The 23,886-nt window shown below is 37.3% G+C and overlaps 1 protein-coding gene across 8 annotated transcripts in view; it reads left to right on the top strand.

Moving 5' to 3' along the window:
* OPHN1 (oligophrenin 1) overlaps window positions 1–23,886 on the top strand; it is a 671,055-nt gene that overhangs the window by 375,867 nt on the left and 271,302 nt on the right. For 7 of the 8 annotated variants that reach the window (XM_028482255.2, XM_028482256.2, XM_028482254.2 and 4 more), the window contains 4 exons: window positions 5,766–5,844; window positions 8,243–8,276; window positions 8,816–8,878; window positions 10,301–10,375. In XM_028482255.2, the coding sequence (XP_028338056.1) occupies window positions 5,766–5,844; window positions 8,243–8,276; window positions 8,816–8,878; window positions 10,301–10,375 (251 nt within the window). The remainder of the gene's footprint in view (window positions 1–5,765; window positions 5,845–8,242; window positions 8,277–8,815; window positions 8,879–10,300; window positions 10,376–23,886) is intronic. The other variant, XM_055081887.1, reaches the window with a different exon arrangement.

The raw sequence follows: 23,886 nt of genomic DNA, 5'->3' as shown, positions 1-23,886 counted from the left end.
ATTTGTTTATTTTTGTTTTTATTTCTATTTCTCTAGGAGGTGGGTCAAAAAGGATCTTGCTGTGATTTATGTCATAGAGTGTTCTGCTTATGTTTTCCTCTAAGAGTTTGATAGTGTCTGGCCTTACATTTAGTTCTTTAATCCATTTTGAGTTTATTTTTGTGTATGGTGTTAGGGAGTGTTCTAATTTCATACTTTTACATGTGCCTGTTCCGTTTTCCCAGCACCACTTTTTGAAGAGGCTGTCTTTTCTCCATTCTATATTCTTGCCTCCTTTATCAAAGATAAGGTGACCATATGTGTGTGGGTTTATCTCTGGGCTTTCTATCCTGTTCCATTGATTTGTATTTCTGTTTTTGTGCCAGTACCATACTGTCTTGATTACTTTAGCTTTGTAGTATAGTCTGAAGTCAGGTAGCCTATTTCCTCCAGTTCCATTTTTCGTTCTCAAGATTGCTTTGGCTCTTCGGGGTCTTTTGTGTTTCCATACAAATTGTGAAATTTTTTGTTCTAGTTCTGTGAAAAATGCCAGTGGTAGTTTGATAGTGATTGCATTGAATGTGTAGATTGCTTTGGGTAGTAGAGTCATTTTCACAATGTTGATTCTTCCAATCGAATAACATGGTATATCTCTCCATCTATTTGTATCATGTTTAATTTCTCTCATCAGTGTCTTATAATTTTCTGCACAGAGGTCTTTTGTCTCCTTAGTTAGGTTTATTCTTAGATATTTTATTATTTTTGTTGCAATGGTAAATGGGTGTGTTTTCTTAATTTCACTTTCAGATTTTTCATCATTAGTGTATAGGAATGCCAGAGATTTCTGTGCATTAATTTTGTACCCTGCTACTTTACCAAATTCATTGATTAGCTCTAGTAGTTTTCTGGTAGAATCTTTAGGATTCTCTATGTATAGTATCATGTCATCTGCAAACAGTGACAGCTTTACTTCTTTTTTTCCCATTTGGATTCCTTTTATTTCTTTTTCTTCTCTGATTGCTGTAGCTAAAACTTCCAAAATTATGTTGAATAATAGTGGTGAATGTGGGCAACCTTGCCTTGTTCCTGATCTTAGTGGAAATGGTTTCAGTTTTTCATCATTGAGGACGATGTTGGCTGTGGGTTTGTCATATATGGCCTTTATTTTGTTGAGGAAAGTTCCCTCTATGCCTACTTTCTGCAGGGTTTTTATCATAAATGGGTGTTGAATTTTGTCAGTAGCTTTCTCTGCATGTATTCAGATGATCATATAGTTTTTCTCCTTCAATTTTTTAATATGGTGTATCACGTTGATTCATTTGCGTATATTGAGGAATCCTTGCATTCCTGGAATAAACCCCACTTGGTTATGGTGTATGATCCTTTTAATGGATCAATCCAAGAGGAAGATATAACAATTGTAAATATTTATGCACCCAACATAGGAGCACCTCAATACATAAGGCAAATACTAACAGCCGTAAAAGGGGAAATCAACAGTAACACAATCATAGTAGGGGACTGTAACACCCCACTTTCACCAATGGACAGATCATCCACAATGAAAATAAATAAGGAAACAGAAGCTTTAAATGATACAGTAAACAAGATGGACTTAATTGATATTTATAGGACATTCCATCCAATAACAACAGAATACACATTTTTCTCAAGTGCTCATGGAACTTTCTCCAGGATAGATTATATCTTGGTTCACAAATCAAGCCTTGGTAAATTTAAGAAAATTGAAATCGTATCAAGTATCTTTTCCAACCACAACGCTCTGAGACTAGATATCAGTTACAGGAAAAGATCTGTAAAAAATACAAACACATGGAGGCTAAACAATACACTACTTAACAACCAAGTGATCACTTAGGAAATCAAAGAGGAAATCAGAAAATACCTAGAAACAAATGACATTGGGGACATGACGACCCAAAACCTATGGGATACAGCAAAAGCAGTTCTAAACGGGAAGTTTATAGCAATACAATCCTACCTTAAGAAACAGGAAGCATCTGGAATAAACAACCTAACATTTCACCTAAAGCAATTAGAGAAAGAAGAAGAAAAAAATCCCCAAAGTTAGCAGAAGGAAAGAAATCATAAAGTTCAGATCAGAAATAAATGAAAAAGAAATGAAGGAAACGATGGCAAAAATCAATAAAACTAAAATCTGGTTCTTTGAGAAGATAAACAAAATTGATAAACCATTAGCCAGACTCATCAAGAAAAAAAGGGAGAAGACTCAAATCAATAGAATTAGAAAAGAAAAAGGAGAAGTAACAACTGACACTGCAGAAATACAAAGGAATGTGAGAGATCACTACAAGCAAAGCTATGCCAATAAAATGGACAACCTGGAAGAAATGGACAAATTCTTAGAAATGCACAACCTGCCGAGCCTGAACCAGGAAGAAAGAGAAAATATGAACAGACCAATCACAAGCATTGAAATTGAGACTGTGATTAAAAATCTTCCGACAAACAAAAGCCCAGGACCAGATGGCTTCACAGGCAAATTCTATCAATCATTTAGAGAAGAGCTAACACCTATCCTCTCAAACACTTCCAAAATATAGCAGAGGGAGGAACACTCCCAAACTCATTCTACGAGGCCACCATCACTCTGATACCAAAACCAGAGCAAGATGTCACAAAGAAAGAAAACTACAGGCCAATATCACTGATGAACTTAGATGCAAAATATTGGGCACTTTAAAAAACATTCCCTCATTTAACAGTGAGGAGACTAAGACTTGTATATATTTAACTGCCTTGCCTAATCAAAGTCACATAGTAGCAAGGCTGTGCTCAAACCCTGGTCTGTAGGTCTCCACACCCCATGTTCTTTTTAATTTTATTCCATTGTCTATTATAAGGAGAATAAATATGTTGTGAAATAGAGGGTCAAATATAATAATGAACACATGCTCAGGTACCTCTGTGTATGTGGAGTTTTCTGAGTGATGTGACATCTGCATTTGCTTTCCTGGCTGGTCAATCAGATATAAGGGGCAGCGGCAGGCCTCCCAGTAGACATCAGGTACCTTTACTCATGTTCCCTGTGGGATAGAACAAAGGACTCTTGTGTCCCTTTTTCTATTTCCAGAATAGAGGATAACTTTTTTATTAGTGTTCCTACCAATATTTGAAGCCACAGGCTCATAGGCCATCAGAACTTGAAGGGCAATAATAATAGTAATAATGACAACAGTGACGATGATGATGACAACAACAACTGCTAACATTCTCTGAGTACCTCTATGTGCCAGGCACCATTCTCAGCCTTTTAAGTGTATAATTTCCTTTAGTTTTCATCAGTCATCTGAAGTAGGGGGTGTTACTATCCCAATTTCACAAAGTCAAGGAGACAGAAAAAAGTTAAGCATGTAGGTTATACAGTTATTAAATGTTAGAGCTAGGATCCAAATCCAGGACTACTAGTTTCGAAGTCATTCTCTTAACCACTGGACTCTACTGCAAATATGCTATATATGCCTTTTCGTTTTAGATGAGTGACTCAGACCTCAGGGTGGGCAAAGAATTTGTGTAAAGTCATAATGGAAAAGCCTGGACTAGAAGTCAGTACTCTCTACTTTGTCGTCTTGTTCTTAGCAATATTTTTCTTTGAATTTGATTTTTGGTAGCACCCAAGAATCTCCAAATGCTTATTGAATAGTCACTTATTTATTCTTTCAGCTTCTCTGTATGGTCAAGAGAGGACACATACCAGCTTTTTGGTTTCCCAAGTAGGGAAACTGAATCTAGAATGGGCTTAACATCCTATCTAGTCTATAGCATCTGCTTTTATGTTTGTTGCCCATTTGCTTGCTCTCCTTCCTTCTGGCTTCAGGATTCAGCTGCGTAGCTGTTTTTACAAAGATTTCTAGACTTTCTAGCCCCATAAGATATATCCAAAATGTTGGATATTTCTTAGGAAAAGGTAAACTTGAAAGAATCTAGTGCCCAAGTCCTGGTTTTCAATTGATTCTGGCTTAAAAATCATTTGGGGGGGGGCTTCCCTGGTGGCGCAGTGGTTGAGAGTCCGCCTGCCGATGCAGGGGACGCGGGTCCGTGCCCCGGTCCGGGAGGATCCCACATGCCGCGGAGCGGCTGGGCCCGTGAGCCATGGCCGCTGAGCCTGCGCGTCTGGAGCCTGTGCTCCGCAGCGGGAGAGGCCACAACAGTGAGAGGCCCGCGTACCGCAAAAAATAAATAAATAAATAAATAAAAATATAAACCTCAGGACTTTATAGTGTAGCCAGAAGAACTCTAAGACCAGATAAATAACGTTTGTAATGGTACTTCATTGTTATCTGCTGAAGATTAATTGGTGATAACATTAAAAAAAAATCATTTGGGGGCTTTCCTTTTTTTTTTTTTTTTAATTGGCATGGGTCGATAGGTGGTCACAATGCTTTTAAGCTCCCGAGGACACCTAGAATTCAGAATTCCTTTTCATTAACTGATGACGATGTTAGCTAATACCCCTAGTTCAGTAGCAAATCCTGTAAAGTGTAATTGTGCCCAAACAGCTAAAGAGCAGAAAAAAGAACGATTCATTCTAGTTAATGACTTTCTTTTTCTTTTCTTTACTTTTTTAAGGAGTACTTTAATGGAATAAGCGACAGAAGGACAGGTAGAACAGGAATCTCATGATATCAGAACTGGAAGAAAGAAACTGAGGCACAGTGACTTTTCCACTGAACTCTCTTGTAATTGCTCTTGTCATTTCATGAGTCTGAGAGAGGTCTCATCTTAACATAGAAGGAGTGAGAGTAACAAGCATCTCATAATGGCACAACTACGCAGAGAATGGAAGAGACCTTATACCTGCAATAATATGGTCAATCCCCAAATTCCAGTTTGGTTTTGAAGGTCTAAAAAGAACAGAATATACCAAATTGGGGTATCTCTGGATATGTAGTCATAGTTACTGCAAGTAAGTAAAATAAAATTGGATTTGAAGTCATCTGCCATGCAGAAGAGGCCTTATAGTGTATTAATTAAGAAAGAACATGGCTGCTGGACCAAAATTCCTAAATTGAAATCCTGGCTCTATATTTACCCACTGTGTGAACTTAGGTAACCTCTCTGTGCCTCAGTTTCCCCTTCTATAAAATAGGGATTACTATAGTCCCTGCTTTATAGCCTTCCTGTGTAGATTAAATGAATTAATACCTATAAAGTACTTAGAAAAGAACCTGGCACCTGGTGAGCATTCAATAACTATTAGTTGTCATTGTTATTCATAAGATTGCTTAAATCAGCCAAAAGGCCTCCTCCCTGTGGCTGAGCCATTGTGCATGTTGTTGAGTTATTTCCAACTGAAATGCTCCTTGGACATCCTAGGTGGTAGAAGTAGCAAGCCTTTTCCCTGATGGATGAACGTGCCCATAATGAACATGCTCAGAACCCCTAGAGCCCAGACCAAATGGCTGGCTTCCAAGAGAGAGAGGCAGGGCGAGCCTCAGTTTGGCTCAGGCACAGGTGGGGCCAGTTTAAGTGTGTATCATGGTGAGGTGTCAGTATCTGCCTTCCTATTTCCTTGTCCAACTCTGGCATGAGGCCACCAAGATACCACCTCCACCAGTGTTTCCAAAGTTACTGTTCTCTAAGTTCCATTGTTTTTCTGAGTAAAAAAGATTATGAGAAGTTGGAAATCTATATGCCTGTGCCTGCTCGGTCTGATATCTCCCAGGGCTGAGAGGGACCCTAGGTCACAAGATTCCATTCTCTCAGGTGACTTTTCTGCTCTCAACTTGTCATTTTTTCCTTAGGCCAGGAACCATCACTCTGCAAGCCCTTTCAGAAGCTAACAGAAGACTATGGATGGAGGCCATGGATGGGAAAGAACCTGTAAGTTATCCTGGGGAAACCTCAGCAACATAATCCAGTATATGAATCACTCTAGTGGTAGCAGTGGGTCCAGGATAATTAAATGGTGATAGATCTTTGATACTCAAAATTTTAGAGGTAGAAGGAATTGTTGAGTTGACATTTCTTGTTTAACAAGTTAGGCAACTTGAGTTCCAGTAAGGGTGAAAGACTTCTCTAGAATCACTCTCAGAAAGGCATCACAATGGGCCTAGAATCCAGGTCTCTCAGCTTCTTGCTGTGGTCTTAGATTATGCAGCCATGCCCACAAAATCTTCTTAAGAAAGAAAATTAAGCCTTTTTGCAGTTTATAACATTAATGTGTGTTCATATATAAGGATGGAAAATAATTTCCATGGTTGTGAACAAGCATTTATTAAGATTTTATTCAAAATGGTTTTGCTGCCCCTCCCTTACATCCCAAAGTCAGTTTGTTCTCTTTAAGGGCAGGAGATGGCATTGCCATCCTATATCTCAGGATGCACCACTCCATTTAGAACACTGTTACATATGATGATGAGTAATACTTTTAAAAGGCTAGTGATTATCATAGAAAGATCAATATGAACAGTCAGAGGTCACTGAAAAGCATTTTCTCTCTTCAGTATCTTCTGTGTAGGTTTCTTCTCGTGGCATATGAAATAATATCAGCTTCCTAGTGTTGGAACCCCAAAAGGTTAGATTTGGATCTGGTTCTGCCATTCAGTGATTGTGTGACCGTGAGATAGTTATTTAATCTCTGAGACTGTTCTCTTCTCTTAAGTAAAATGGCTTTAATAATTTCTGTTCTACCTACCTCACAGAGCTGATTTGAAAAATCAATTGAAAGCCTGTTTGTCAACCATAATGTACTATATTAGGTTGAGGTGCTTGTGACTGGTCTGAAGGTTGGGTACAAACCTACTGAAATTCAACAGTGTTTGGATACAGTCCAATCTTCTTGCTTTATGCAAGGCAAAAGCTTGCTAAGAGGGGAAATATATTACAGGGCTTTCTTTCTGTGTGTTTTCAGTGCCTTGGATACTAAAGAGGAGTGCCCAGATGCCAGATTGCATTAATAGCAACCAAGATGGTAGCAGGAGAGAAGTGGTGTTGTGAGGACTGTCATCCAGAAAATATAGGCCAGGGCCTTTCTCCCCTTCCTCCCCTCCCAGAAACCTGGAGCTTAACTATTACATGCCTGTGATATTTCTTTAGGAGGATAGTAGGAAGCTCAGCAAGGCATTTTATTCTTTTTTGTTGTTGTTCATATTTCTTTCTTCTTACTTTTTAAAATTGAAGTATAGTTAATTTACAATACTGTAAGGCATTTTACTCTTAATGCCCTCTCCTGAAATTGCTCTCCCTTTAGGGTTTTAAAAATCAAAGGATACAGATGGCTTTTTTGTGGAGAATGATATTAGAACATGGGCCCACTGTATGTAGATCCTTACCAACTTGATTATGAGAGACGTTTCACAAATATCTTGTACATAGCAGTGGTGAAAAGGGGCTGGCCAAGCACAGAAACCTCTCTCACTGAAATATCCATTGGCATACACACATAGGGAGAAAATTTTCTTTTAAAAGGAGAGATTGTTAAAGCAAACTATACAGATGGCATATAGAGGACTTATTTCCTGCACCCTCACATTACTGACGTTGTCACTGCTTTATTAACCCCCCCAATTCACTGATCTTATACATAGTATGCTTGCCTTTGCTTAAAGTGTCAAAGAAGATCAGGACTTGAAGGAACATCTACTCCAACCCTGATCATTTTAGAGATATGAACTTTGATGTCTAGAGAATGAAAAGGACATGGCTAAGTTTCATAATGAGGTAGAGGTAGAGCCAAGACTAGGCTTCAAGAGTCAAGGATCTCCTCTTTGGTCTCTCACATAGCTATCACAATGCATACTTCAAGATGGCTCAGAGAAATCTTGGTGAATGCATGGATCTCTTTCAGATGGGCACTTGCCTTTCTACAGGGAAACACTCATTAAGGTCTCTGGGTGGGGAGGTTGGTGTTAGGAATATTTAAATTTTACCACCAATGCCAATTACCCAGGTATCCATGAGAAAATCACTTTCTTTCTCTCATGCTCTCTTGCTCCATCAGAAAAATTCTCTAAGCTTTACATAAGTAAATGTCTAAGATGAGTAGGCTACAACTGCAGTGAACTGTATGAAATCCAGTGTAATCTTCAGGGATTGTTAATCCAACTGTTCCTAGGGACCTAGGCAAAGATGATTCTGTTTAGCCCACTTTCTTTCCTGTTAAAGCCTTAAAGTTGCTAATGGTTTTGATGGCTTTTTTGGGGAAAGATATTTAGTATTTGCTGTACTTACCTATAGTGAATCACAATAACCATGGCTCTTTCTGTCTCTTTTTTTGTAGATCTATCACAGCCCTATAACGAAACAGGAAGAAAGTGAGTCAAATTTCTGATCTACTGATATTATGAACTGTTAGTTGTCCTAATCACAGTAAATGCTATCATCAATGATATGTAATATTGATGCAAGTGTATTTGTGGATACCTCTGTATGGAATGAAGTTCAGGCCTATTTTTTTTAAAAGGTGTTTATTGATTGAATTAAGGAAGTCACTTTATCTTAGCTTATGGGTGGGGTAGTAATAGTAATATAAAGAAACACATTATATCCTTCTTTTTCTAGACACATTGATAGAAATTGTGTGCATTTCCAGCCTCACATTTCACATTTGATGTAGCTCATGCCTAAAGCAGACATAATGCAAAGGGTCAAGTAAAAGCATTTTGTGTTATAAGAGTAAAAACTCTAACCACCCTCTCCTCTGAATGAGGAATCTTTCCACCTAAGGCTGATTGAAGAAGAGCAACCAAACCCCTAGTTCTCTCACTGCAGTCTCTTAGCAAGATCATTGAATGCTTGGTAGGTGAGGCTTATTACAGCAGAATCTAACTCTGCTTTCTTTTGCTTGAAACAGTGGAGCTGAACGAAGTGGGGTTCAAGTTTGTTAGGAAGTGCATCAATATCATTGAGACCAAAGGTAGGATATGAACCATAGCCTTAGCAGTGTTTGAATCTGGTCATTCTTTTGTTTTAAACATGGTTTTATTATTTATTTATTTAATTTTTATTGATGTACAGTTGATGTACAATATTATATGTTACAGGTATACAACATAGTGATTCACAATTTTTAAAGGTTATACTCCATTTATAGTTATTATAAAATATTGGCTATATTCCCTGTGTTGTACAATATATTCTTGTAGCTTATTTATTTTACACATAATAGTTTGTACATCTTAATTCCCACCCCTATTTTGCCCCTCCCCTCCCCCCCAACCCCACTGGCAACGACTAGTTTGTTCTCTGTATCTGTGAGTCTGTTTCTTTTTTGTTATGTTCACCAGTTTTATTTTATCTTTTAGATTCTACCTGTAAGTGATATCATACAGTATTTGTCTTTGTCTGATTTATTCCACTTAGCATAATACCCTCCAGGTCCATCCATGTTGCTGCAAATGGCAAAATCTGGTCATTCTGAATTTTTCCTGGGCAATTTCTCTAAAGGAACAATGATATCATCTATTAGTCAGGACCCGTTTTAGGAAAGGAGACTGTTTATAAATCTTGAGTACTAGACACAATTTTAAAAATTTCTGCAAATTGCAAATCAGTGTGGTATTTAACCATGTTTGGATAATTTGTGGTTTCCTGCTTTTAAAGATAAAGAGCTTCAAGTGGCTTATAAAATATTCTCAAATACTATCTGGCACTCTTCAAGTAGTGTTATGATAGTTCCATCCTAAATAAACAAGAGTTCAGTTTCTGCCACAATACATATTGATTTAAAAATTTTGGGGGGCAAAGTTAAATTCAGGCAAATGTGGCATCAGCATTTTTCCAGGTTGACGATACTCTCTTGTTTCTCTCTGAGAATATCTTGAATGTAGGCAAGTATAGTGTATGAGCTAGGCCTCTTTTTTTTTTTTTTTTTTTTTAAAGTTGCTTCAATCTTTCTCCATGCAAAAAATGGCTGTTTGCTTCACATCTGCCACACTCTAGGCCTCTCTTACTTTATACCACTGCTCAGGGGCAATTTGAAGGTTCATATTTGCTCCTTTATCAACTAAACCCTAGTTCCTTGACAAGATGGTAACACCATTCTCAGCCATCCACTGCTACTCACCTGAGCATTTTCTTCTATTTACTATAGAGTGTGTTCTTTTCTGTTCAGGTTGAGGACTTGGTACAATCCAAATGAAAGTATGAAAATAATAATTTGCAGAGATGTTTCAGGACTGTTCCCCTATTGCAGGGGAGGGCTGGAGAGATTGGAGAGAGTAGGGAGACCCTTTCCTGTTTGAACTGACTCCATTGTGTAAGTACCTACTTTCTCTACCCTGAGGGAGATGAAAGCTCTAGCTATATAAATAAAACTGACTTGGTTTTCTTTCCCTAGGGATCAAGACAGAGGGATTGTACCGTACCGTGGGCAGCAATATTCAGGTTCAGAAGTTGCTGAATGCCTTTTTTGGTAACAATTTTTATTTCATAATTCTTTTTTAGGAGTTGTCTGTTTATTAGGAAGAAATGTGGCTATAAGAGAAAGGAGACATTGCTAAAGAAGGTTGTAGAATATATTTTTAAAAATATTTTCAAACATAAAATGTACACTTATTTGCCTATCCTGAGTCAGAGACCATCTTGCCTTGAAACATCTTATTCACTCCTCAAACCCTTTGCAATCTGGATTCTATCCCAACCTCTCCATTGGAACTACTCTGGCCAGTCTTAGAAGGCACCTTCTTGTGAAATCAAGTGGACTCTTTTCAGTCTCTATTTTGCTTGATATCCTTGTTGACCACTCTCTCCTTTTCGAAACTTTCTCCCTACATGACTTCTGTGACTCAATGGTCTCTTGATTCTTCTAACATCTTGTATTATTGCTTTCAAGTGACTCTTGTCGGGTCCTTTTTCTTTTTCTTACCTTTTAAATCTTGTCTGGGTATTTCCCAGCATGCTATCTTTGCCCCCCTTCACTTCTTCTTCTACATGTTTTCTTAATGATTGATTTTTATTTTTGTTGGATACTGGACATCGTGACTTGAGTGTTTCAATTTCGTTGACTTCTTTTTAAGAGTGTTGAATTTTGTATTGCAGGCAGTTATTTGTGGACCAGCTTGATCCATTTGAGGATATTTTTAAGCTTGTTAGGATAGATATAAAGTATCCTTTCCTGGCTAGTTTAGCCTTACATCTAAGATCTGACTTCTTTTGTCTCTTCATTCTTAGTTATTGGAACTTAAACATTTGCCAGCTTATGAGTCCTGGGTATTTTTCATCTTAAAGCTTCTTGGTATTTCTTTGCCTAGACTCATGGATTTTCATCCTAGGCACTAGGATTTATATTCAATAACAGACTCAAGGGGACCCATAGATAGGGGTTTTTCAGTTCTATTTTTACATAGCTCCCTCTTCTCTGGTACTCTGCCCTGCAAATTCTAGTTTCCTCAGCCTCTCTGAACTTTGAACCTCTCTGAACTCTGAACTTTGATCTTTGTCTCTTCAACTGAGCAAGACTTGCATGCTCAGCTTGAGCTCTAACTCCCCATGCTACCATCCAGGAAGTGTTTTCAGGTAGCAAGCTATGGAGATGGTAGGGCTTATTCTTGTTTTTTGCCCTCTTTCAGAGTCATAGTCTTATACTGTATGTTGTTCAATGACTACAAACAGCTATTTCATATATTTTGTCCTGTGTTCTAATTATTACAACAGGAGGGAGGTCTGGTCCCAGTTACTCCAACATGGCCAGTAGTGGAAGTTCCTCTTTGTGGTTTTTACTAGCACCTCTTTGCTTTCAGCACTCAAAAATCACTAGTCCAGACATCATCTCATGAGTTCTAAACTCATGGATTCAGTTTCCCACTGGACCTGTGCTTTTCAAACATACTTAGGTCATGGCACACATTGGAATGATCATATCTGTGTAGCACACTCTGATAAGTGGACAAAACTGATCATGGCTGAGGCAGTAAGCTCCAAAGGCTGAGGAAGTCAGTATTGGAACTTTTGCACAAGATCTCTGTATATAGATGTTCCACAGGTACCTATGTTTTACATGTCCAAAACTAAGCTCATTGTTTATCTCTTCCTGAAAACCTGCTCTTCTTCCTTTTGTGAATGGTGGTGAACTATCTGGTAAGCTCAGTTCTCATAAAGTGTCAGAGAACAAATTGAGTGTGGAAAGCTGCAGTTTGGATAAAGCATATATTTTTGGTCTTTTCTGTGATGCATAGCTTACCTTCCACAAACCTGCAGGCCTGACATCCTAATCTATTTACACTTGAGGGTGCTGCATCATCCAGTAAGAACAGTTATGGAGATTTTGCATTGTGGATTACATCATTGGTACCTCAATATCTGTTTCTATTTATCATTTTACACTGTTGACTTTTAAAAATTTAAGCTGTGTTATTCCTGGCCAAGTTACATTGCATTTTATAAGCTAAAGGACACTTTTCATATATAAAACAGTTGACAGCATGGCCCAGGATATTTAGTCTCTGAAAAATTATTGAACTATTTAGAATTCTGTTTCCAGTATCACTACATTCTTCTACCTGATGTATAATAAGCTAAAAGAACCGCCATGCTGGGCATCCTACTGATTCTGTTACAGGCTTCAATAGGACTGAAATGGTTCATTCAAATCACACGTGACAGTACAATTCAGTTAAAGTATCATGGAAAGTGGCTGGGCTGGTGTAGTGCATGTGTTCAACATCAAACTCCAAATATCAGTACTCATAATAATATCTGAAAAATAGACAATAGTCTATTATATTCAGAATATTTATATTCTGAATAAAAATATTTATAAGTATTTTATAAAACAGTGTTAATTTACTTATGTATGCATAAAACTGGTAAACCCTGATCCCTGCCCCAGATCTAAGAAATTCTAGATCTGGTAATGATCCTCATTCATTTATTTATTCATTTAGCAAATATTTGAGTATCTACAAAGGGCCAGGCATTACACTCAGGGCTATAGATTAAACACTGAACACACCTCTTGTATTTCCTACCTTTGTGGGACTTACATTCTGTGGAGAAGTCTGTCAGCTAGAGTATAATCTATAAATATGTAAAGAGACCTCCCTCCTGGGCTTCCCTGGTGGTACAGTGGTTGAGAGTCCGCCTGCCGATGCAGGGGACACGGGTTCATGGCCCGGTCCGGGAGGATTCCACGTGCCGCGGAGCAGCTGGGCCCGTGAGCCATGGCCGCTGAGCTTGCGCGTCCGGAGCCTGTGCTCCGCAAAGGGAGAGGCCACAACAGTGAGAGGCCCGCGTACCGCAAAAAAAAAAAAAAAAAGAGAGACCTCCCTTCTAAGCTTCTTTCGTGTTATGTCTTCTGGAGATTCTCACTGGGATACTCAAAATTGCCCTGCTTCTTTTGACCTATCCTGATCTTTTCCCATACCACTACGAATTGGCTGCCTTGGCTTCATGTAGGCTCATCATGATTTATCCAGGAGAAAGAGCATTCATTTCCTTTTGCCAGCATGATATCTTTTCCTTACTTCTTTCCTTAGGTCTCATGCTCTTTGCTAGTCAAAAAGACACTTCCAGCCACTTTTTTAACCCAATCTGCAGACTGCAGACTACTTTCTGTATGGCATCTCCTACAGCACTTGACTGTGGGCTTTCTTCTGTTGTTTACTAGAGCCTTCCATACTTCCCCTAGCTGAAAATCTGTCTTTTTGGCAAATATAATATAATACTAAGTCAAAGGGGATATATCCACAATTAATAATTATTTTTCGGGCTTTCCTGGTGGCACAGTGGTTGAGAATCCTCCTGCCGATGCAGGGGACACGGGTTCGTGCCCCAGTCCGGGAAGATCCCGCATGCCGCGGAGCAGCTGGGCCCGTGAGCCATGGCCGCTGAGCCTGCGCGTCCGGAGCCTGTGCTCCGCAACGGGAGAGGCCACAACAGTGAGAGGCCCGCGTACCGCAAAAAAACAAAACAAAATAATAATTATTATTTTTCAATCAGTCTGTTGGTTGGTTAGTCACAGTTCTCCCCTACCCTAGCTCGTTGCATGATGCCCTATGTTAATAAATCCTACAAACTGTGAGGAATAGTCATTTGTGCTGGATCCATCAAAAACTACCTTGGTCACAGAGAAACTAATTTGATTACCTCAGAGGCAGTTTGGTACCACATCTAAGAGTTCTGCTTCTTCACCCTTTACCAAGTCATAGGCATTTCATTAATGATAATGCCTACTGTTATCATTGTAATCTTGATAATCATAATTATGCTCATGATAATGCCAATGTACCTAGCACCCTGTGGTAACTCAGTAACTGTTCCTTCAATGGAACTCTGAGATCATGTTGTGCTTCAGTGACTAAGTGCTTTATAATGACTGGAGCAGAGGGGTGAGATGGGGCATGAAGAGCAAAGAGACTGGATATGTTAACAGAAGTCCTTGATGAAGTTGAACCTGGCTAGGAAACCATACACAGAAAAGCATTGTTCCTACAATGCTATTACCATGACAGAGGCCTACTGAGCTAAACAGAGGAGAAGTTGGCATGGTGAATGAAGTAACTAATCACTAAGATGTTATTTAGGTATTTAAATTTCTCCTTTCACATTCATGCTATTAGAAGAAAATACATTTTATTTTCAGAAACCAAGTGGAATATCACCTAATATAATCATATGTAGAGAGTTAAATAGAGTAGAAACGTGCACACGTGGATGATAGTAGACATTTTTTATTTCCATACTTAATGCAAAGTATTCAGCACCTGAAAACTTAACTTTAATATTAAACTCACGTATATTTTGACAAATAGATAATACGTATATACTAAACAGAAGCAACTTCAAATTATATGAGCTTTTTGGCTGAAGGAGAAAGATGTCCATTAGAAAATAAAACAAAACCATGTTACACTCCACTTCAGTAGTCCCAGAACTTGAACTTTATGCATTAATCTTTAAAGCAATTCTATATATTAATAATTTTTATTATACTCTAGAATAGTGGGGAGCTTTAACTTTCAATACATATCAAAATGCTTTTATTCCTAAGTCCAGATCTGTGTGTGTACATATATTTAAAAAATTCATGTAGGTTCTATACATTAATCATGACTGTACTTACTAACCTAGATACTTTGATTATTCTCAGATTATGCTTGCTTTGAACCAGTACTGCTGGAGGCCGAAAGAATTTACCATCTATATGTAATGTTGTCCTTTAAAAATTATTTATTTTTTTTTAGTTTTGAAGCTGACTTCAAAAACTTTTAGAAATAAAGTTTGTAGACTGAATATTTTTTCTATTGTTTTCTCAAGATCTGAATATCTGAGGTCAAATTCATCTTTAATTCCCAAGGAACATATTGCCCTTTCTTAGCATTTCTGTCAATATATGAAAGATGGGATAATAATTTTTGTTTCAGGGGTATTTTAATGTACAGAAAATAAATTAAAGCTGACATATGAATCTGGCAACCCCCTCACCCAACTTGCTCCATGCTGCTGGGTTTCTGATATATGAACAGTCTTTCAGTTATCTCACCATGAGTAAGGAACCAGGGAATTGTTCACATTAGTGTCCTATTGCTGCTGTAACAAATTGCCACAAACATAGTGGCTTAAAACAACACAAATTTGTTCTCTTACAGTTTAAGAGGTCAGAGGTCTAAAATCAGTCTTATGGAGCTAAAACAAGATATTGGCAGGGTTGGATTCCTTCTGGAGGCTCTGGAAGATAATCTGTTTCCTTGCCTTTTCCAGCTTGTAGAGGATGCCCATTTTCCTTGTCTCCTATGTGCTAAGCACTGTATTATGTGGTCAGTACACAGCAGAGAATAAGGCAGACAAAAATTCCTTTCCTCGCAGAGCTTAGAGTCTCTCAGCAGCTTTAGTTCATGGACATAGTCATACATTTTCCTCTGAGTAACCTCTGGAATATCCCAGATACAGGGTCCTGTTGATCTCTACTGGCAGCACAAGGACATAAAACAGTATAAAAGAGAAATCAGTATTCCCCTTGGAATAAAATAGCCTGTTTCTTGAACCAAGATCTTTCATATATTTCTATGATGCATGTAAGGAAAATATATTACCTTAGGGATAATGTAAAAGTATTCCTTTTCCTGATGTGAAGTATATACCTAATTTCCTCTGTCTAAACTCCATTTATTTTCATTTTCTTACGGGTCTTATTGTCTTCTGCCTCCTTCTGTCTTGACTTATCAACACTTTTCTCCTTTTCTTTAGACCAGTCTTACAATTCTCTCCATCTCATTCATTGATTCACCCAGTGTTTATTGAATGCCTACTATGTGATAGACACTGGTGTTTATGGCAACTGTTTATCTCTCTTTATTTGTTCTTTCATCCCATTCTTCACATATCCCTTGCTTTCTATTCTTTTTTTCTAAGCAATGCTTTTATTTTTTAAATTTAATTTTATTTTTTATACAGCACATTCTTATGACTTATCTATTTTATACATATTATTGTATATATGTCAATCCCAATCTCCCAATTCATCCCACCCCCCACCCCCCCGCCGCTTTCCTCCTTTGGTGTCCATATGTTTGTTCTCTACATCTGTCTCTCTATTTCTGCCCTGCAGACTGGTTCATTTGTACCATTTTTCTAGGTTCCACATATATGTGTTAATATACGATGCATGTGTCTTTTTGAATTATGGTTTTCTCTGGGTATATGCCCAGTAGTGGGATTGCTGGATCATATGGTAATTCTATTTTTAGTTTTTTAAGGAAGCTCCATGCTGTTCTCCATAGTGGCTGTATCAATTTACATTCCCACCAACAGTGCAAGAGGGTTCACTTTTCTCCCTTGCCTTCTATTCTAATGTACTATGACTATTGATTCGCTTCCATAAAATCTCTCCCATTAGCACATATTGGAAACGCTTCCAGATACAAGTAGCAAAATAATCAGAAATGAAAGATTAGTCTTCCCTAGATCAAACCTAGCTATCATCTGGAAAAATTGCATTTACTGAATGCTCAGGTAGACAGTAAATGCTTTAGCATTTTTCTATCTATCTGTGTTTCTTCACCAGATGCCTGAATCTCTAGGAATCTAGTACACAGCACAGTGGCTGACACAGGAAATATTTGTGGAGTGAATGAGTGCTGTAGTGAATTAACTAATGATATCCCCAAACTAATGACATAATGTAGACCACAGCAAAATCCAGCTATAATTCCATATTTGTATATTCCCCATGTATCCCCAATAATGGTACAAGTAATTAATTGCCAGTTACATTGGGCAAAGTTCCACATACTTTTTCAATTAAAAACAAAGCAAAAATTAGAAACCAACACTTTTGTAGAATAAGAATCCTCGGTGAGTCCCACTATCATGTGAATACATGTTCTAAATTGATTTCATGAGTTGATCAGTCTATACTTGCACTCACAATTTTGCATTGCATGGTGGGTATATCTACTGTTAAAAGATAAACTGAGGCATATTAAAGTTTATAAACGTTTATTTGAGCAAAAATTGATTTGAATCAGGCAGAACCCATCTAGCAGATAGAAAAGAGCTCCAAGGAGCTGTACAAAATGAAGACTTTTATAGGGAATGGGGAGCAGGAATAAGGAAATATTACTGGTAAAAAAGTGGGTTGGTTATTGCAAGGTTACTTTCCTTTAGGGGATAACAGGGATCTATCAGGTAGATTACTTAACTAGTGTTGATCATTTGATTCCTGATTGACCAGATTAAGATTGCGTTTCTGGGAGAGCAGAAATTGTAATTATGTCTTAGTTTGGTGACATGAGGCTTAGCATAAAAGATTGCATTTTGGGCCTGTTGTTTTTTAATAGTACAAGATGCTGTAAAATATTGAGAACAGAACAAATAAGTCATGAATGAAAGCATAAAACCCATCAATAAAGGACACATTTAGCAATAAGGATTTTTTTATACCTCAGAATTAAAGTAAAATAATAAATGTTTCACTCTTTTATACTAATTCCCTATGTTGAATACATTTTTTGTACCTATCACGTATCACGTTCTATTGAAATTATTTCTTCATGCATGTCTCTCCCATGATAATTCCTTTTTCTCAGAAACAGGAACCATTCCATATATGGCTGTACTTCATATTATTGCACAAAGTTCCTACCTTATATAGTTTCACAAAATATAGCTGCTATGAATCTCTACAAAGAGCATTAGTACCATTAAGTTATTTGAACTGACATGTAATTAATATTTGGGCCTTACAGATAGTAATTAGCAAGTCGTTATTTTTTTTTTCGTGTGGAGGCCAGAATTCTCAAAGATGCCTAAATCCCAATCAGAGGCAATTCTTCATTTAAACCATGTAGCTGATAATGGGCAAAGGGGAACTGCAGCTCCTTTTCTCTATTTGAGGGCATCTTTTATTTGTTCTTCCTATTGCCCTCATCATTCCCTCATTGCTGTTCCTTTGCTGTCCAGATAATCACATCCAGCTTTCCTGTAGGCTCTTCTTACCTGGGTAGTTAGTTCAGTTTTGATTCTTCTCCCCATCCCATTCATGTTTTTTTCTTTTATCTTTTTTTTAAAGCATCTTTATTGGAGTATAAATGCTTTACAATGTTGTGTTATTTTCTGCTGTATAACAAAGTGAATCAGCTATATGTATACATGTATCAACATATCCCCTCCCTCTTGTGTCCCCCTCCCAAATTCCCTATCTCACCCTTCTACGTGTTCACAAAGCACCAAGCTGATCTCCCTGTGCTATATAGCTGCTTCCCACTAGATACCTGTTTTACATATGGTAGTGTATATATGTCCATGCTACTCTCTCACTTCTTCCCAACTTACCCTTCCCTCTCCCCTTCTCCTCAAGTCCATTCTCCACGTCTGTGTCTTTATTCCTGTCCTGCCCCTAGGTTCATCAGAACCGTTTTATTTTTTTTTGATTCCATATATACGTGTTAGCATATGGTATTTGTTCTTCTCTTTCTGACTTACTTCACTCTGTATGACAGACTCCAAGTCTACCCACCTTACTACAAATAGCTCAATTTTGTTTCTTTTAATGGCTTAGTAATATTCCATTGCTTGTGTGTGCCACATCTTCTTTATCCATTCATCTGTTGATGGACACGTAGGTTGCTTCCGTGTCCAAGCTATTGTAAATAGTGCTGCAATGAACATTGGTGAACATTTCCAGGTATTAAGGGTGGGAGGATTCTCTCTAAGCATACTTAACGGGATTCTTGTTAAAACTGAATTCTGCAAGGACAGGCACTGAAGCCCAAAGCTGAAGCTTAGTTGAGAAGAGGTCTCAGAAGATCCTGTCTAAAGTTTTGTCAAAGAGAGAGTCCACGGACTTCCCTGGTGGCCCAGTGGTTAAGACCCCATGCTTCCACTGCAGGAGGCATGGGTTCGTTCCCTGGTTGGGGTACTAAGATCCCACATGCCACACAGCACAGCCAAAAATAATAAAAAAAAAAGATTTAAAGAAAGAGTCTTTGTCAGTCCCTTCTGTTGATCAAGGAAATAATAGACATTATTTTATTTTAAAAATTTATTTTATTGAAGTGTTGATTTACAATGTTGTGTTAATTTCTGCTACATAGCAAAGTGATTTATATATATATTATATATATATATATAATATATATATATATATACACACATTCTTTTTCATATTCTTTTCTATTGTGGTTTATCACAGGACTTTGAATATAGTTCCCTGTGTGGAATAGACATTCTTTTCTCCTTTGAACAATACAAGTCCATTTCCCATTTGGTCACCTTTTGTCCATTAAGGAGCACCTGAACCATCTGTTGTGATTTAGCAGTAGGGCAGCTAGTTTAGAAGATTCCTAGGTGTTGAAGTCAAAGCATTCTGTATGGGATACACAGCAGCAACTCAATATGTGAAGATTGCCTATACATGATCTGTTGTGGTGATTTCTTTGAGGGTTTTATCAAGCTACCCAGCTTGAGCTTGCAGGACTTTGGGAAGAGAGCAGTTTTAGTCCTAAGTGATGCCAAGTCAGGAGGGTGGGAAAAATTGGAAATGTTAATTTACAGAGTTGTTAGCCAGATATTGAAGGAAGCTAGAAGAATTGAGAATTTGGTATGTACTGACAAAATGTGCATGATGGCAGAATCCAGTCCAAGTTATAGGCTGATGAAATCGAAAGTAAAATGTAGTTTACCAAGAGGTGAAAAAATAGCTCAAAAATAATGAACAGGACTAGAATCTAATGACTCATATGAGTGTGCAATAGTTTTCCATTGAAACATAAAATGTCTCTGTAGAGTCATCCCCCTTTTTGATTCTTGTTTAGAAAATAAGTGTAGTCTCATTAGATTTTGCTTGATTATTTACATAAGTGCAGCAAGAATGATAATTGACTATGTAGGGCTTTTTAAGTTTGCTTTGCTGGAACTTTCCATAAAGAATCTCATATTATGTGGATATCCAGTTTTCCTAGCACCATTTGTTGAAAAGACTGTCCTTTCCCATTGAATGGTCTTGATACACTTGTCAAAAATCATTTCACCACATATAGGAGGATTTATTTATTTTTTTCCATTAGTCTACATCTGTCTTTTTTCAGGTACCACACTGTTTTTTTTTTCCCCAGAGTTATTTTTTTTTCTGGTGATGAGAACTTCTAAAATCGACTCTCTTATTACCACACTGTTGATTACTGTGGCTTTGTCCAAGACAAGATGCACCAGACAATTAAGGGGATGGTTTTATTCAGGCTTTTGCAATAGCCAGAACCTTTATTAATGAGGAATATCTCAAATACATATCATAGAAGAGGAAAGAAATTTGGGTTTTTGTAGAAGTAGGTAAGCAATGGAGTCAGCATGAGTTTTGTGTGAATTCTGCAGAAGGATAGGGATGTTTCTTATATGCAAGGGCAGGGTGGTTCTTTGAAGTTAGTTGTTCTTCTGGACACAAAATTGATGAGGGTGATTTCTTAATCATCCCTGTTTCCTTGGATCACAGGGTTCAGGTAAAGTTCAACATTGTCACTGTACTTAACTCCCTTTTCTATGCCAGAATTTGGGTTAAAATACTATCCTGGATTTTGAACAGAAAATATTTCAGTTTTTAAAGATATTTATTTAGATATTTAAATAGGAAAAACCCTGCTTTGGCTTAAATAGTTACATTTCTCTCTTAATCATGCTATAAATTATTTTTTCCAACCAAATACATTAAACATATAACCAATTATGTACTGAAATAACTGCCTTGCAAAATAATAGTTTGTGTATGACTCAGAATACAGTTTGGGTTTTTTTATGTACTTAGGTGACATAATTAGTAGGCTTACAGTATGAAGTTTGTTTTAAAAACTCTCCATTTTAATTGTTGAACCAATCTCACACATAGTGATGCTTATATCTACATTATGCAGGGCAGAATTTCTAATTTTTTCACATGATTCTGAATAGTTTATAGTTTCTTGGGGTTTTAGATGAATCATTGCTAGCAAGACAGAGCTTAATTTTTTCTCATTCTAAATATTAAAGTTCTATTTTTAGAATAAGTCCAAAGGTAATCTTCATAACACATAAGGCAAAGTCCAATAACAATTTAAATGACAGGGCTATAACAGAAGAATATAACTGCATAGTTAGAAAGTGTGTCTTTAACAGGAAAAAAAGAGTCAGCTACTTCTGATAGTAAGAATGTGGTTTCCATGATTCAAGGATAGGCTTTGGGCTCTTATTCACCCATTTTTAAATTGAGGTACAATTAATGGACAGAGATATACACAGATCCAACATTTTAATGGACACTTTAAAAAATGTCCATTCATGAACTAAAGTTCAAAAATCTCAATAAATTTTCAAAAAGTGAACAAACCTGTGTCACTAGTACTGCGATCAAGACAATAGAACATTACCTGCCTACAGAAGTCCCCTTCTGACCTTTCATAGTCACAACCCCATAAAAGAGGTTAACCATTATTATGTATAGACTAATATTCTTTATTATTATTTTTATATAAATAGAATAATACATTATATACTCTTTTGTGCCTGGCTTCTTTCATTCAACATTAAGTTTCAGTGATTCATCTCTATCATTGTTTGTGGTTGTAGTTTACTCTTTCTCAATGTTGTATAGTGTTACAAGGTATTAACATATTTATCCATTCCGTGTTGATAGACATTAGGGTTGTTTCCAGTTTGCGGTTAGCACTACTCTGATTATTCTTGTACATGCCTTTAGGTGAATATACACATGCATATTGTTACAGATATATGTGGGAATGAAATTTCTGGTTCACAGGGTGTGTATATGTTCAGTTTTTAAAACTCATTGAGGAATTTTTTTTTTTTTTTTTTTTTTTTCTTTTTGTGTTACGTGGGCCTCTCACCGTTGTGGCCTCTCCCGCTGCGGAGCAAAGGCTCCGGACGCACAGGCTCCGCAGCCATGGCTCACGGGCCCAGCCGCTCCGCGGCATGTGGGATCCTCCCAGGCCGGGGCACGAACCCGTGTCCCCTGCATCGGCAGGCGGACTCTCAACCACTGCGCCACCAGGGAAGCCCAGGAATTTTTTTTCATCTCATAAAATCACTGACTTCAAGTGTACAATTCAATGGCTTTTACTAACTTTAGCCAGTGGTGCAGCCATACCATAAATCAGTTATAGAACATTTTTATCCCTCCAATAAGATCCCACAGATGCATTTATAGTTGATTCCTGTTCCTAACTTCAGCCCCAGGCAACCAATAAACTTCTTTCTGTCTCTATAAATTGGTCTTTTCTGGGCATTTCATAAAAATGAAATCGTATGATATGTTTTCTGTCATGTCTGTTTTCTTTCACTTAAGATAATGTTTTTGAAATTCATCTGTGATGTACCTATGCATCAGTAGTTCATTCGTTTTTATTGCTGAACAGTATTCTATTGTATGAATATACTACATCTTTCCATTCTTAAGTTAATGAACATTTGAGTTGTTTCTAGTTTTTGAATATTATAAATAATGCTGCTATGAATATTTGTGTCCAAGTATTTGTGTGTACATACATTTTCATTTCTCTTCAGTAGGTAACTAGGAGAGGAATTGCTACATCATACAGTAAATTAGTAAATTTCTATTTAACTTTTTGAGAAACTCTTCCAGTCTCTGTCCATTACCCAGTTCCATAGCCACTTCCATATTTTTCGATATTTGTTACAGCAGCACCCCATTCTTCTTACCAATTTCTGTCATAGTTAGTTTGGGCTCCTATAATGAAAATATCATATACTGGGTGACTTAAACAGCAAATACTTATTTCTAACAGTTCTGGAGGCTAGGAAGACCAAGATCAAGGTGCTGGTAGATGGGATGTCTGGTGACGACCCACTTCCTGGTTCATAGATAGCTGTCTTCTAACTGTATCTTAACATGGTGAAAAGAAAGCGTTCTCTGGGGTTTCTTTAATAAAGACACTAATCCCATTCATGAGAGCGCCACCCTCATGACTTAAATGCATCCCAAAGGCCCCACCTCCTAATACTATCACATTGAGGTTTAGGAGTTAAACACGTAAATTTTCGGAGGAACACAAACCTTCAGTCCATAACAGTCTTTCAGTCCATGAAAATGGAATGTTTCTCCATTTATTTAGATCTTCTTAATTTTTTTAACAAAGTTTTATTATTTTCAGTGTGTTAGTCTTGCACTCTTTTTGTTAAATTTGTTTCTAAATATTTCATTCTTTTTGATACTGTTGTAAATGCAGTTGCATTATTCATTTTATTTTCATATTGTTCATTATTCATATATAGAAATACAGCTGGTTTCTGGATATTGATCTTGTTTCCTGTGACTTTGTACTGAACTCATGTGTTAGCTCTAACAGTTTTCTTGGGATTTTCTTCTATGTATACATGACCATGCAATTGTTGAAAAAAAAATGGTTTACTTCTTCCTTTCCAATGTAGATGACTTTTATTTGTATTTCTTGCTGCATAACAATGGCTAGACCCTTCTATCCT

This window comes from Physeter macrocephalus, chromosome 21 (genome assembly GCF_002837175.3).
Source record: "Physeter macrocephalus isolate SW-GA chromosome 21, ASM283717v5, whole genome shotgun sequence".
In the NCBI taxonomy this organism is placed as follows: domain Eukaryota; kingdom Metazoa; phylum Chordata; class Mammalia; order Artiodactyla; family Physeteridae; genus Physeter; species Physeter macrocephalus.
The sequence above is the reverse complement of the archived record's forward strand: the minus strand, read 5'-3'. Positions and strand labels throughout refer to the sequence as shown.